Source organism: Pteronotus mesoamericanus, unplaced genomic scaffold (genome assembly GCF_021234165.1).
Source record: "Pteronotus mesoamericanus isolate MK-2021 breed Mesoamerican mustached bat unplaced genomic scaffold, CSHL_Meso_final contig_50, whole genome shotgun sequence".
NCBI classification, from domain to species: domain Eukaryota; kingdom Metazoa; phylum Chordata; class Mammalia; order Chiroptera; family Mormoopidae; genus Pteronotus; species Pteronotus mesoamericanus.
In genome coordinates, this window is record NW_026555186.1 from 16922174 (window position 1) to 16939446 (window position 17273).

The 17273-nt window shown below is 37.2% G+C and overlaps 1 protein-coding gene across 5 annotated transcripts in view; it reads right to left on the reverse strand.

Moving 5' to 3' along the window:
- Positions 1-17273, reverse strand: part of PDE4D (phosphodiesterase 4D) — a 670126-nt gene that overhangs the window by 257698 nt on the left and 395155 nt on the right. Inside the window, exon 1 of one of the 5 annotated variants that reach the window (XM_054578378.1) lies at positions 2013-2299. The exons of the other annotated variants lie outside the window; for them this stretch is intronic. Within the exon in view, the coding sequence (XP_054434353.1) occupies positions 2013-2077 (65 nt within the window). The 5' untranslated portion in view covers positions 2078-2299. Of the gene's footprint in view, positions 1-2012; positions 2300-17273 lie in introns of those variants that run through there. 5 annotated transcript variants of the gene reach the window in all.

Genomic DNA, 17273 nt, shown 5'->3' on the forward strand with positions numbered 1-17273 from the left:
TTCTGCTGTCAGGCATTCGTTATGGGCCACCTAATGAATATTTAAGATTTTTCATCATGTAATCTGGGGGGATTCATACATGCACATATATTTCCCCTAGATTCCTAATCTATAATCTAGATAGGCTTTACTATATGTAAATATAAATAAATAAATGTACGTACAGTATTTGAATGATAAAAGAGATAATGATATGGTGAAACTGTAATTACAGCAACAATAACCTCAGGCGAAATGATTTGGAGACAGCAGTGATATAATCAATCCATTACATTATTAATAAGTCACATGTAAGATTAATAATGGAAGAGGTTTCCGTAGTATACAGTTAAATCTAGGAATCATTAGCATACAGAGAGACATTTATTTCTTACATAACAAACATTCTGACCCCAAAACAATGTAATATATTTCAAATTAAATGTAATGATAGACACATTCACAAATCAAAATTTTTAAAAATATATTTTGAATTGTGCCTACACAATTCAGGATAATAAAATACAATAGCTGTGCGTAAAAGTGGAGTACGGCAATCTCAGAGAAGCAGAAGATGTTAATGTTAACTAGTCTCCTGAAGTGAACTAATTGTTGCCAATTAATCCCTGAATTTGTAAGTCCCCTGGCAGTTTAGGCAAAACGGAAGATAGGTTGGTTAAATTCTATTTAGTCAAGTATCAGATCCTGTTTTCACACAGGTGGGATAGAAATTACCAGTGAACTAAAATCACTTCTTTTATAAATTTTGATTACCCATTTTTGTTAGTCTGAGAGTTATATTATATGGTAATTAATGTAAGAATTCTAAGCATTTCCCTATATTTATTATTTGGCATAAAAGAACCACACATTTATTTGTTGATGCATACCTTTCTTTAAATAAACTCGAGGAGGAAGTTTTTGCAGGCATTCTTTTATAAGGAATCACAAGTGATATGAGATAAAATCTATATCTATAATTTATTAAAACTCACAGAAATACTACTGAAGGGACAATTGATTCTAGTCTACTGTAAAACACTAGTACATTAGTCATATAAGCATGTGCTAAATTCCTTATGAAATAATTTGAGTATTTATACATGTGTTGCCTGCTCATGAAATACATAATACATTTTACCTGTCTGCTTCTGCTTCCATCGTATCCCCAAGCACCTGCCCTCAGCCACTGCTTGTGTTTCCCCCATCTGAAGCATGATTACTTCCATTTCAAAGAGGTAATCTTAGTTATTTACAACCACTAAGATAAAATATGATTACCCTCTGAAATACCCATAAACGTATTCTGTAGATAGCTATTTTAGACACAAAAGTTACTTTACTGGAAAAACATTCCTTAAGGCCCATATGCTTATAAACATATCAAATCAATATAGAAGAACAGTACAATAAAATGTTAGAATAAGTTGAAATGAACATACTTTTCATTAAGGTAAAGACACTAAAATTATAAAAAAACAGAGCAGAAAACATTATTAATAAAATGAAACATAGGAGATGACTGAATGATTAGCAATTTGATATATATTTAGTCACCCAGTTAAATTCAAGCTGTTCATATCATTAAGATATATAACATTATTAATTTCTCTCACACGGCTGTGCTAAAAAGCCAAGGAATTACTTCTGAAGGCAATGGCAAAGACTGCCAACTACCAATCTGCTTGTGAGAAAGATGAAAAAATAGGCAACCAAATCGGACAGTGAAAATGGCAACTTTTCATTTTTTAAACTCCCAACATATTTGAGAAGCTTCTTTCTTCCTTTAAAAATTATCACCAGATAAATTGCTATAGTCCACATGGAGTTAAAAAATGTGACTACGCCAGTTTTCAGAGCTGACAAGTTGGACACAAAATAGAGAGTGAAATTGTCACCAATACTGTGCTCTTTCTCACAAAGCCTTAACATCAAAGCTAACTCTGGAACCTCGTCAGCAATTACTAAATACTTAAGTATTACGTCAATCTTAAAAGGCAAGACAAGAGAAACAAGAGAGAAAAGCACGTTACCAAACTGCCTCTGTAGTCCTCAGGGAACTTGTAGACCGGGACCTTGGCTTCATAATAATACTCATTTTGGGAAAAAGAAAAAAAAAAAAAGAAAGAAAAGAAAAAGAAAGGAGAAAAGTCTTCTGATTAATACAGTTCAGCTGTCTGTCCACAAAGACGGTTTTAAATATATTCCATTTCCAAGAAGGGCTGCTTGCAGAAATCCAAAGATCCCGGAGTCCAACTGCTGCCCCCAGCCCAGGACATAGGGACGCTTCTAAGACACAGGAGTCCTTTCCTCTTTCATACTGAATTTACTCCAACACCAGGCTGTTCGGAAGTGACAGTTTTTTTTTTTTTTTTTCTGTTTGCATTGCCAAGGGAGGAACTGAATTTTGAATCTATTCTTCATCTGGTCACAAGGGAAACCAACACAGTGAAAAGAGCCACTTGATCTTGTCTTTCTTGCAAATCCATAATAACAGGTTTAAAGTTTTCCAGCACTCTAAAAGGACTCAGGTAGTGTGAAAGGGAAAGAAAAAAACCGCGAAGGACTGTAACACCGGGGAGCTGTCAGGGAAGTTCCATTTCAGGGCGACCACAGGAAAACACTCTTCTCTGGGGAGTCAAGAAGTCAGCGAGGGATCAAAGCTCTTCACTTCGCTGGGCCCACCGCTTTACCTGTGAATGTCGCGTCCCCTGCTTAGAATCTGACTCCGTGCCTTTGTGAATGGAACTATCATTCAATCTCGCCAGGAAGAAACTATTCTTCAAGGACCCTATGACGTCTGTAGGAAGGCAGTTCAAAACACCGCAGGGAAGTGAGAGAGGAAAAAAAAAAAAAAAAAAACAACCAGGGCGTCCAGCCCCGCCTTCTCCTCAATTGCTGAAATTTACAAAGCTAAGGGGCAGACCGGGACTGCAAATCAGCCAGGCAGACCGCTCAAAACTTATAAAACCATTTCCTCCTCTGGGAGATGAGGTGTCTGTGTTATTCAGAGGAGTCCCTAACCACCTTTGTAAGGGACACACCCCTATGCCATTGAATTGTTAACCACCCAATTCCAAAAAAAAAAAAAAAAGTCATTTTTCTCAAAATCCTGCACAGAAAAAATAAAACTTCTTATCAGAGCATAGTTGAGAGAACTTTGAGAATTTAGCACCTGATCATTTGAAGCATATTTTAGGAAATACCATGCCTTGGGGCTGGTTGTAGAGATGCAAACTGCTTCTTAAAAATTCAATAGAGGGTAGCAGACATTATTGCATCAGGTTGTACCAGAATGTTTAAACTGAAAAACCTAATGTATTATTGGTAGGCAAGTGGCTACTTGTACTGAGGCCGTTCCCATGCATAATATTGTCTAAATCTTATTTCTTTTTGAAAATCATATGCAAATTTCATTGATTTCTATATACTGAGACTCTGGGTTTGCTAACTCGTGACAGCTCTTCAGTGAGGGAGAAGCTCATGCCATATCATCTTAACATCTTTTATTGTGAAGACCAATCCCTGCCCCACGTCCTACATCTGGACTAAAAACTGTTCTATTACAGTAGATATACTCTAAGCTGATTGGAATTGCTCCCAAGAGAAGGAACATTTGACCGCCCTGGCTACCCGTCTGAATGTGTGCACAGAGGGAAATGTGCCAATGTCAGTTATTCTGGATGTGAATTATCAAGCAAAAATAATTTAAGCATTGTGATTCCTTAAATGATACTAGTACATTAGTTCTCTAGTCTGACACGAACTTCGTATTTATTTAGCATTTGCGGGCAGGATGTTGGAGTGCAATTGTGACCCACCCAAAGGACTTGGAAAATTGATGTAGTAAGGCATCCTGCCAGAGGCTCTGACTGCTTACTGCAACAAGCCCTTCAGCTCCTCCCCTGGTAGCCTTCGAGGTGCATTCGTGATTTAGTCTCCTCTCAGTGACTCCCAGGCCTCTGAAGGTAAGTGCCAGTCAACTGGTTTCCATAGAGTCATCTCCTTAAACTTTTCAGTGTTCCTATGATTGCTCAGGGACATTCATGTATTCTTAGCTCTGGTGCAAATTTAGAGTATTGACGGCACTTTAAGGCAGGTTAACGAACCACGTGTTTTTAGGAATTCAAAAAAAGGTTTGCGATACTACTCATTTTTGAGGGGAGAGGGCTCATGGGAGGACGTCGATCTGTTTTTCTCCTTGGATTCTTAATGTGGGAAAAGGAAGAAAAAACCAAACTGAGTAAAAGTAAGCAATTACTATTATTTAGTTGAAGCACTGTTCTCTTCCACGTAAGGTCTATCAAAGATCTTCCGGTTGTTATTTCAGGAAGGGAAAAAAAAAAAAAGAAAAAAAACAACGATCACAGAATGTAATGGTTGAATAGCATGTGTTACACTCTCCTGAAATAATCAGTCCTGTGTTGTACCATCCCCCGAAGGCTCTGTCCCAGTGAGATTACTTAGCTCACTGTCACCCCCTTCGGTGTCACAGACACTGAAGGGGTTAGTGCTGCCCGGAGCGCTGTTCCGGACTTGCTCAGGGTTCCATGTATTCCAACAGTCTACCTCTGAAAGCCCTAGCCCACCTACTGCGTATCTCCTGAACATAGTATGACTAAAATGCTCACTAAATAATAACTAAAATATCACTTTGTCCCCAAAGACTGTAAGTTTAAGTGGGGAAGCTGAAAGTGTATGCAACTAACCAGAATACTCAAAGCTTTTTGGATCAGTACAGCAAGGTTGCCATCACAGAGAAGGAAAGATGCACAATATTATCAGGCCATAGAGATTTACATTTTAAAAATTCTGCTTCTATCCCTGATATTTAAGGCAGTGTCAGAATTTTAAAAAAAAATGAATAGTACTTATTCAATATTACACTGTTTTCTCCATTCGCAGGCTGTTTTTCACATGAACATTTATGAAATAATGTTTTGTAACCTGTCATGCATTTTTTATTCCTTTGCAAAGTTTCCCAGAATGGAGTAGAACATGCATTTGATCCAGAAGCTGCTATTATTTATAGCATTCTCTGGATGTATTGACTTGTGTAGTACTGCATAGACTTCTGTTTGACTATTGTCACTACAACATCTCAGTGGACTATACCACAGATGTGTAAGTTCATCGGGGTCATCCATCTGCGTATATTGTCGAATCAAACCACTACGTGGCATGGTACTTCCTGAACTTCATTTGGTCGCAGCATCCACAGTTTGTCATATTGGCACACTAGCTATATTATGACTTGTGTGAAATTTTTCTTCACTGACTCAAACTTAAATAACATACATTTGAAAGATAACTTTATCATTTTGAAATGCTCTGCCCACTTTCAAGTCTTCTTATTGTCAGATTACAATAGATATGCAACACTATAATTAGTCATGAGCAGATTTCTGAGAACCACGTCATAAACTAATAACATATTCAGACCTCTCAAATGTGTTTAAATGATGATAGAGCTGCAGGGGTTTTTGGGTTTTGTTTTTTTTTTACAGTTTCCTGGTATTAAAGAACAATATTCTATATTGTTCTTTAATAAGAACAAGTCACTTTGAATTTTTGTAGCATTTCCTTGTTATTGAGGAATAATTTGGTATTTTCCTTATCTGGAAGAGACTTTCAAGCAGATTTTGAGGCTTTTATTTTATTATACTTGCTAGGTATACAATTCACCTCAAGGATTTTCCTATAGGCATGAACCTCCTTCAAATTTAATTCCTTAATTCCTGAGGAAAAGCCCAGAGTAATATTTCGAAGCCTTCTGATCCTCAGGTTCCTACTTCTTTTATAAAATATCAGGTTACGATAATACTCATCACAATTTTGATGTGGTCCTTCTGCTTAATTTTTCTTCTGGTGTTATGTCCAAAAAATCATTGCTAAACTAAGATCAAGGAAGTTTTCCCTATTTTTTTCCTAAGAGTTTTACAGTTTCAAGGCTTATATCCATTTATAATGTCTTTAATCCATTTCAAGTTAATTTTTATGAGTGGTCTAAGGCAGGGGTCCAATTTGATTCTTTGCATGTGGATATTCAGTTTTCCCAACACGATTTATTGAAGAGACTATCCTTTCCCCATTATTTGTTCTTGGTGTCCTTGTCGAAGATCTTCTGAACATATATGCCTGAGTATATTCCTGGGCTCTCTATTCTTTTCCACTGATCTATGGGTCTGTCTGCTTCTATGTCAGTACCATACTGTAATTTTAATATTTAGGTATTGCATCAAATATTTGTATGAAACTAAAAAGCTTCTCCACAACAAAGAAAATCATCAACAAAATTATTTTGGGTTCTACACCTAACCCAATGTGGGAAATGAGGGACCGGGTGCATCCCCAAACCAACAAGCAGTTCTGGGACATCAACAGGGTGTCTGAAATTCAGCTCAATTCTGACACTACTTACCCTAGACATAGTGTCAGATTCCATGGCTTAAGCTCTGGGTCCTAAAAGATGCCCCCCCCCCCCCCCCCCCGCACTCTTCAATACTAGTTGCAAGGCCAGGTTGTTTAACCTGTGCTTCATGACCCCTTCCTTGGGTTTATTAATTTCTAGCTGTGCTCAGAGAATTTAGGAAAGTCATTTGTTCCCTAGATTATGTTTATTATAAAAGGATATAATTCAGTAACAACCAGATGGAAAAAATGCACAGGGCATGGTATGGGAAAAGGGCATGGTGTTTCAGCTCTCTCCTAGCTTGTCACTTTTCCCCACTTTCCACATCTTCACCAACCATAAAGCTCTCTGAACCCCATCCTCTTGGGTTTTTAATGGAGGCTTCAGCACAGGTGTGTCTGATTAAAGCACTGGCCACTGAGGATGGGTTCAACCTCCAACCCCTCTTTCCTCCCCAGAGGTCCTGTGGGGTTTGAGGGCGGAGAGTTCCAACCCTCTAATCACAGGTTTGGTTCCTCAGGCAACCAACTCTTTATCTTTAGGTTACCTAAGGGCTTTCTGAAAGTGATCATATTAACATAACAAAATATACATTTACAGCCCTTATCACAGGAAATTCCAAGGGTTTTAGGAGCTGTGAGCCAGGAACCAGTGGAAAAAGACCAAATAATTATAAGAAACCTATTCTGGTCAACTGATGATTGAATGAATACATTTATGTGCCACATAATAACTTTTAGGTCAATGATGGACTGCATGTGTGACCGTGGTCTCATAAGATTATAATGGAACTGAACAATTTCTATCACTTAGTGAGGTCCTGGGGCAATTCATTACTCATGTGTTTGTGCTGACGCTGGTATAAACAAACCTGCCAGTTGTATAAATGTATAGCACATATAATTATGTAGAATATGTAATCAATAATGATAATAAATGACATGTGACTGGTTTAGGTGTTGATTATACTATAAAGTTATTTTAGGGGGTACTCTTTCTACTTATAAAAAAAAGTTTGCTATAAAACAGTACGCTGCCTGCTGGTGTGGCTCAGTGGATTGGGCGGCAGCCTGTGAGCTAAAAGGTCACAGGTTTGATTCCCAGTCAGGGCACTAGCCTGGGTTGTGGGCCAGGTCCCCAGGTGGGGAGTGCAAGAGGCAACCAATCGATGTATCTCTTGCACATCAATGTTTCTCTCCCTCTCTTTCTCCCTCTCATCTCTCTAAAATAAATAAATAAAATCTTTAAAAAATAAAATAGGTTGGCAGCAGCCTTACATATCCCCTGTTTATCAAGTCTTTTGATTGCACAATTTTCTCTTGTGCGTCATAGAATCTCGTATTGTTTTATACAGTAACATGCTATACAGGCCTGTGACCTAGGAGCAGTAGGCTGTACCATATGTCCTGAGTGTGTAGCAGGTTATACCATTTAAGTTTGTGTAAGTGCACTCTGTGATTTTAGCATAATGACAAAATCACGTAGCAATGCAATTCTGAAGACATATCCCTGTCATTAAGTGGCACAAGACTGTATATATTTATTATAAATTAGAATATTGAGAAAATGAAAAGACAACCTATAAATGCAAGAAGATATTTTCAAATCACGTATTTGATAAGATGTTAATATCCAAAGTATAAGTCATACGACTCAATAGCAAAAAAACAAACAACAACAAAAAACACAACCCAAATTGTACAATTAAAAAATGAGCAAAAGAACCCTCATAGACATTTTTCCAAAGATGACATACAAATGGCTTACAGGTACATGAAAAGGTGTTTAACATCACTAACTATAAGGGAGATGCAAATCAAAAGTAAGAGGAGATACAACCTCACACTTGCATTGATGGTATCAAAAAGAGGAGATAAATGCTGATGCAGATGTGGAGAAAAGGGAACACTTGAAGACTATTGGTGTGAAGGTAAATTGGTATAACCACTATGAAAACATCATAGAGTTTCTTCAAAAAATTAAAAATCAAACTACCATATGATCCAGCAATTCTACTTCTGAGCATATATGCAAAGGAAACAAAATTAGCATCTCAAATAGATCTCTGCACTCCCATGTTCACTGCAGCATTATTCATCGTAGCCGAAATGTGGAAACAGCCTACGCGTACTTCCGCGGGTGAAAGGTGAGGTTGTATAACAATATAGTGGAATTTTATTCAGCCATGAAAAAGAAGGAAATGTGCTATCTGTGACAACGTATGGATAGATGGACCTGGAGGACATTATGCTAAGTGAAATAAGCCAATACTGTATTTTCTCACTTTCTAAAATAAAATAAAAAAAGAAAAGAAAAAAACATCAAACTCAGAAGCAATGTAGAATGAGGGTACTCAGGACTGGATGGTGGTGGAAATGGAGAGATGCTGGTCTAAGTGTACAGCCCTTCAGAAGTAAGAACAATAAGTTCTGCGATCACATTGTAAGTTATAAAAATGTCTAATCGCTATGTTGTACACCTGAAACTAATAATAATATCTATCGATTATAATTGAAAAATAAAGATTATTTATAAAAAGAAGTTCCGTGGATCAAATGTACAGAATTGTGACCACAGTTAATTCTGTACTGTATGCAGTACTCACTCTTTGCTAAAAGAGTAGATCAGAAAGCATTCTCAGCCGCACACAAACAAATGGTAACTGCAAAGTGCTAGATGCATTAATTAACTTGATTGTGGCAATCATTTCACAAAGTATGGGTATATCAAATCATCACATTGTACACTTTAAATATATACAATTTTATTTGTAAATCATACTTCAGTAAAGCTGCAGTAACAAAGAAAATGAGAAAGACTGACAATATCTCACATGATATAATATCAAAAAACTAGAAAGGTAACAGCTAGTTATATTTAACTGTGGAATAAAATTAAAATAAAGATGAGAGTATAAAACAATGCAATAGAAAACATAAAAACAAAAATCATCAAAGCCAAAAGCTGGTTCCTTGTAAAAAATAATAAATTGACAAACACTAAGCAATACTGATTAAGAACTAATTAGAGAAACAGAAATTGTCGGTTCCTATAGACATTGAAAAACAATGAAAATATATTGTGAACAACTTTATGCCAATTTGAAAATTTAAGCAATATGGACAAACCTCTTAAAAACCACAACTAACAAAAGAGATGGAAAAACTAAATCATTCCACATTGATTAGAGATTGAATCTGCATTAAAAATTAATTAAAAATAATAACGCTTTCACAAATAAAATAACAATAATCATAATTACTTAATAATCACCTGCTAATTACATTATATATTCTTTTTTATTTGTTCATCACAACAACCCTGCAAGTTAGGTATGCTAACACTAATTTTATGAATAAAGAAAGCTGGGGATTTGTTCAAAGTCACATGATCAGTGACAGAAAGAGTATGTATCTGATGTGTGATATGTGTCTGTGAGAAAGAGAGGAGGGAGAGGGGAAAGAAAAGAGAGGTTAAAAATTGCTACTATGTTTTTGGGAATTGTTTTTAAGCCATCCATCCTCTTCTGTGGAACAGCGGCAATGAATAAACAGCCATTAAAAATGGTGTGTGTGATTTACAGGTGTAATGATAAATATATTAACAGCCAGCAAATTTTAGCTTTTCCAGATATCCAGCCAGCAAATTTTAGCTTTTCCAGATATCCAGGATTAAACAATCTGAGTTCGCTGTACTTGTTTTTAATTTTCAGGCTCATAAACCTTATGATGAAGGTATATGAGGGGGAACCCAAAACACTCCAAAATTTATTTATAAAAAATTGTATATTTATTCTTACATGTTTAAGCTTCAGTCACCTTCAAAGTACTCTTCATTTGATGCAATATACCTATCGAGATATTTTTTTCCACTGCTTAAAACAGTTTGTGAACTCGTTGATTTTGATGCCTTTTAGTGCTTCTGCAGTTTTTTGTTTCACCTCTTCAAGATCAAAAACACCCTTTGAGGACTTTTTTCATCCGGGGAAACAAAAAAAATTCACTGGGGGCTATCAGGTAAATAGGGAGGATAGGATATGTGGGTCATGTCATTTTTGGTCAACAGCTGCTGAACACTCGGCACGCTGTGGGCAGGTGCACTTGCAAACCACCTATCGTGAAATGGGCAAATGCACTGAAAGAGTCTTAAAAAAAATTCACTGAAGCTGAATGCAGCCTCTCCCAACAATGCCAGCTGGTACACTGATACAGATGGGTTCCTAGAACACTCACCTAGCAGGGGAAGCCTGTACTACAAGGAGCCTGCCTTCCAGAAGATAATTTCATTTTTTGGGTCTCCCCTCATACTGAGTCTGCTAGGCATAAAGTGTGATGGGGTCTTTAGCCATATTCCTAACATGGGTAATGGCAGGTGGTTGCTACCTGTACAACAGATGGAATTTTGACTGCCTCCTTAGGTAATACTGGCTAACAAATGATCATTTTGAAAGTTACCGATAGGTGAGACCTCCAACAATGTATAGATTTCAATATGTGTTAACAAAGTACACTGTCTATTGAAAGGTTCAGAAAACTAGGTTTTTAAAAGTAGAATAAACATTTCTGCTAGGTTGTTGTCAGTAATGTTGACAGGAAATGTATTTGGCAATTAACTTTCAGAAATTTGAACTAGTTCAAAATACTGAATTTCAAATAAAACATGGTATGGATCAAATAAATTATATAATTTAAAATTTTGTAAGTGCTCTTGTATTACCTTTGTATTTTATATTAATTATATATTTATGTAATAAAAGGATTTTTTGAAAGATAATAAAACAACTAGAAAAATAACATTGCCAAATAAAGCCCTGCTTCTAATATTGTGAGATGAATTGAGGTTTTCATTAAAATAGGATTTGAAAAATGATCTATCAGCAATAAACGCACACAGAATGTGTTTTAATGATAATTTAATATTGCATCAGGTATTAAATTATTTAATAAATCAATGTTGACAATTAACAAAATTGATTTATTAAAAAGCAAAAATTCATCGGTTCTACTTAATTTACATTTGTTTAATAATATCCCCCTCCCCATGTTAAAAGTAATGGTAAAATAGTCCAGAAACCTCAAGCAATTTCCTTTGACCACGCACAACGAATAAGTTTCATTTAATGTAAAAGGTCTACTATTTGAGACAATGCCTATTAGGGAAGGTATTCAGGATCGGGTTAAAAGGTAGCTTTTGGAATCAAACTGGGTGAAGATCCAAACTCCACTCATGACTAGTTGTTTGATCAAGTTACTTAAACTTCACTAGGCCTCAGTTTCTTCAGCTATAAAATGAAGATTATATACAATAGGGTTTTGTGAGGATTAAATGAGACATGTAAAAACGTGGCAAAAGATTTGGCATATAGTTAGGGCTCCCTAAATAATACCTCCTATTAAAAAAAAAGTTTTGTGAAATAAGCCAGTCAGAAAAAGACGAATATCATACTATTTTACTCATATGTGGAACCTAATGAACAAGCTGAATTAACAAGGAAAATGGGGACAGACTCATAGATAGAGAGCGGACGACAGCTGGTGTGGCGGGGTTAGGGATGGAGGGGTCACCAGAAAGGACTCGCGGACATGGACAACAGCGGGGTGACTGCTGGGGGGAGGGCGTTATAAGGGGACGAAAAGGTAATGTAACAAAATATAACAATGATTTAAAATGTTTTTCAAAAGTGTTAAATTCAATACAAATTTAACAAAAATTTTAAAACAGAAGTTAATGAATATATGGAAAAGCAGGTTTAAAACTTCAAAGTATGTTACTATAATGCTTTGACTAAAAATAGTTGTTTTGTGTTTAATCTTAGTTTAGCCCATGATCCCCTGTCTCCCTTTGCACAACAGATTGTAAATAGTTTTCCTGCCTCCTGTCTTACACATCCAAGGTTTTGTATTGTCTTTGGGTTATCTTTCAAAGACATGAAGTTAAATTATTAATGTTAAATTTCCTGCTTAAAAACCTCCAATAGCTTCCTAATTCCTTACAGAGTTAATTATAGCCTTTCTGTGTGTTAAATAAAAACGTCTACCATGTGGATGTGTACAGAGCAAGAGCAGAGAAGATTTTTTGAGTTTTTGACATTCTAATAGGGAGTCACCATCAGCTGTGACATTTATGTCAAGTGCTATGTCAAGACTGAGGTAACAGGGTAATGGGAACACCCTTGGGAGGGGCTCGGACTCTCCAAAACTACAATCTGGACACTTGGACAAGGACTCCACAGGAACACTGTTATGAGTGGGGCCTCTGCCCATTGTGGGCTACAGGAACTCAGAGCTCCACCATTCGACACTGAGCTTGGCTGTTCCACAGGCCACCTCAGAGCCTTGCTGGACTTCCACTCTACCACATGTGTGTTACCACTGTCGCCACCTGGCTTGTGACCAATGCCCACCCCTCCGTCTACAGACACGGCTGGTGACTGGACTTTGTGCCGGACACAAGCTCTGCTTGCTTCTGTCATGTAAGCTCCCCTCTGTGTGTAACCTGCATGTGACTCCATTGGCTTATGGTGGAGGTCTACCCTAATAAACCTGGCATTGTGGAAAGACATTGTGAGTGACTTCTTTTGGGAATGCTGTCTAGCTCATGACAATATGCAATCTCATCCAGCCTTGCCCTTGATGACTAATTTCTTATACCTGATAATGGCAGCCACATAAACACATGTGCCCTACCCCAAATCTGCTGTGCTGTTTCCCTTGCCTGGTGAGCGTTTCACGTTCTAACCCCCTTCGCTGAGGGCATATGTCCTACTCACGCTTCAAGATCTAACACAATCAGCTCACTCACTCAAAGACAAACTTAGAAGTTTAGTCTTCTTGGCTTCATTCCAATCTGTGAACATTTGGGGTGAATTTTGAGTATTGTTATTATAATTATTATGTTTTACTTGTATGTAATGTATTTATAATGTATGGCAGCACACAGTGGAAATTATAGAGACATCAGTGTTCTAGAGCCACTGTCCAGCACTGGCTTTGACTGTGTGATCTTTGAAAACAACTTCATCTAAGAGTCAACATCTTCTTCTATAAAATGGAACAATATATGCAACTATTTTCCTTCCAGGGCTGTTTTGGGATTAAATGGGAAACGATGTTGCCTCATCTGAAATCCCAAACTACCACTTTCAGATCTTTGCACATGTTTTGCCGAAAGCATTATCCTTCTTCCCTTTACTTTTATTTATTTTTTTTCTTGTCAGGAATTAACTCAAAGGTAAACTCCTCTAGTCCTGCTGCTTTTCAGGGCTAGCCGGTTTCTAGATTCTGGTGCTCATTCCTCCCAGGTGCTTATGAACACCGCAATGTGATCCCCTCCTCATTTAGCTAAGGGAAGGGATCCTGGCCCCATAATGTTAGGAGTTCCTTGAAAACACGGAGTGAAGTTTATTCATCTTTGCATTCACAGGACCTAGCACAATATTTGTCTCACAGGGTGCTTGCTTAACAGAATAAATGTTTTCTTTGGTCAAGCCTTTTACAACTTTTTTCCCTTGGGTCCTTTTGCGGCATTTGCCTCATGGCTGAAGTTATATTTCAGAAGTTGAGGCTTGCCTGTCTTCTCTTTCATAGCCTCTACCCCTCAAAGCTATTTTGGCATCTCCTTTACCAAAACAGAGTTCTTATATACTTACAATAAAAATTTTCTTTCAAAGAGAAAAAAAACTGGGCAAGAAATACAGGGGAAGAAGTCTTAGGCAGGCATTGAGCCGACCCCAGTAAAATTGTTATGAGAAGGGAAAGATTCTTTCCTAAGAATTTAGAGGAAACAGCCTAAATCTGGAGAAGCTATCATGTAATGTGGTATTCAACACAGACAGTGTATTTGAATTCTAATAGGGTCTTTTTGGAAGCTCAATTCAAAAGAATGGCTTTTCCAGAAAGAATTTCCCTGCATCTTGGCAACAGGAAGGTGCTTGTGGCATCCTCTAAAACCTGCCAGTCAGTCACCGTTCTGCCGGTGAGTAAGGTGGCCATGTCTCTGGATGGGAAGGCTACACTCTGGCTGATTCCCTAAGAACCCGTTCGGAGCCATCATAAGCGTTTTGCATATATCAGTACATTTACTTTTATATCGGCCACGTGAAGACTTTGTGTGCCCACTTATCAGGTGAGGGAACTGATCCTCAGCTGGTGGGGTGGAAGAACTAGACCAGAGCCCAGGCCTTCTGGTTCCAGAGGAAGGAATCTGAAAGTGACAGGACGCATCTCCATTCAGTGCGTGCTCACCGTATGCCAGCCACTGGGTGAGGTGCTCTGCACACGTCATCTCATTTAGTATCTGAAATGAATTCATGAGCTAAGTACTATAATTTCCTCCATCTAACAGCTGAGGAAGCTGAGATCTAGAGGAGGTTAAGTAGCATGTTGGAGGCCTACAGTCGGGACTTAAATCTATCTGTTAAAAGAGCCATATGTCTTTTGGGAAAAACTAGGACCTCAGGAACTAAAGAAATAGCATTACAAATAGCATCTCCACAGGAGGTTTTTTTTTTTGTTGTTTGTTTTTAAATAAAACTTCTTTAAGCAATTCTTAGACAAAGATGAAAGAATAAATAAATTTATCACCTCTGGTCACAGCTGTTTTTTGTTTGTTTTTTATTGGACATGGCATTGAAATCATTAGGCATTAATCATTAGTTTCATTTTAGAAATTAAAATTTAAAACTGTTTCAAGCATTTAGATACCAGACTGCAGGTATGCATAAATGTGGTATTCAACAGTAACTTTTGAAAAAGAACACACAATTTTACTGTGTTGGTTCTCAAAATGAAGACTAATTTTTCCTTCCTTACTCAAGAACAATTTATATAGTTATATTTACAGTTAAATTTTGTTTTTGGAACAGTTAGCTCCTGTATAAGGGACAGGAAAGCAGACTTAGATACTATTTAACCTGACCTTGCATATCAATCTATGCTCTTCTGGGGAGAAAGAGTGCCTGTTCATTCCAGAAATGCAGTGAACTCTAAAAAAAAAATATGTGTAAGCAACACAGAACTATGATTTTCAGAACTACTTATTGTGTTCCCTGTGTTCTTAAAGAGAGTGCTTTTTCTGGTATTTTTGCAAAAAAGTTGAGTCTTGAGGATGACAACTGGCAGAACTTGCCTCATGGCAAGTTGAAGGCAAATGGGCTACCAGAGATAATGCCAAAATTCCCTCCGCTCTCAGGGGAAGATGGCCGAGACTACGAAAAAGCTCCATCCGCCAAGCCCGGGAAATCTAAGGCTTCATTGGCCGACAGTTCTTCCTTGAGTCAGATACCCCCAGGACTCAAAAACTCCTCTGCATATAGTTTATCTTTTTCTTAAGAGTTACCTTACAGTAATTCTAAATTATAATTAAAGTGCAGTGATTTAAAATATCAATAAAATAAAAAAATAAGTTATTGCCAATGGGTAGTGAATTAGGCAGGGCTGCTTAACACCTTTGTAGGCCCCACTACACATTCTATCCAACATACTAAAATGGACCCACTTCCCACATTATACAATATTTTTGTAATAATACAATAATCTAGAAAAGATCTTTGTAATTTTGCTTTTGAATTTATTTGGCTACTCTTAAGCTCATTTAACTAATGACTGGCCCTGATTTCTCTGCAATCATCCAGTATGCTTTGAGAATCCTTGTGAAGTCAAAAATATTCAGCCCACAGGTTTTTCTTCAAATTTAATAAAATTTTTATGAGTATTTATTTCACAATGATTAAAATTGACATAATGTTACACTTTGAACATTTAATTAAACTTTAATCATGATTTTACAGTTTTCTTTTTGTATTTTGGAGTCAATTACTTTATTTTTCAGTTCTCAAATATTTTCATAGGCCCATAAAAAACTCATAGGCTCTGGACACTTAGGACCATAGTACGTGCCATGGCAACAGAGCCCTGGAGCTGGGGCCTGGGTGGAAAAAGATTTCTGGGAAGAAGTGATTCATTCAGGAGATATAGTTAATATTTCTGGGTAATGTGCTATTTCCTGTAGTATTTTGATAATTATGAGTTATACTTTACTATGCTAGTGAGGTGAAGTAAGGCATCAAGCATTCACTTCAGGCACTTACTCATGATTCAGCTCATACTAGATATCATAGATGAAAATAAAAGCACAAGATGTGGTTGCCACCCTGGACGACATAGTAGTTTCATTGGGAAGAAAAATATTAATCTTCTTATGGTTTTCTTTAGAACTGAACACATGTGATTGGGAGATAATGAATCCAGGCTTTGGGCACTTGACTGAACAAACTAAAACAATGTACTGTTGTCTGGTTGCACCAAAATCAGTTGTTAAATTGTCCTTTAAAACACCTGACGAGTGACTTATGAACTAAGATAGTTGCTGGGCTCCAGCATTCTTCTCATAGTGGAGGAAGAAGCTGAAAGTCCTTTGGGGGCCACCATTATTTTTACTCAGTCCCAGAGATAGAACTTTGAACTGGGGTTGGTTTTCACTCAATTGGAGAAGCTGGAAACACGAAGAGAAGATTTTAGCTCCAACAGAAACAGATGCATCTGAATTTAATTCTCTGACTCCCATTCTGCTTGATTGTTTCAGTGGATGTGGACAATATTTTTTCTCTTAAATGAACTTTGTTCTCTAAGGGTAAGTGGAATGTATTCGAAACACCCTGGGATATTCAATGCTTTTTCTTCACTATTGTTGTTACCTAATAGGTCCTGTAATGGAAATAACATGGCTTCAGTAATACCGAGGAATTCTTGCTCTTCTGTAACGAGGCATGAGTGACTCTCCTGACTCAAAGGGAGTCACATACCACTGGGCACAGTTAGGCTGCAGGGTCACTGTAGGTTCTATCAGAGGATGGTGAGTCATCATTTCCCCCTAAGTTCAGCAA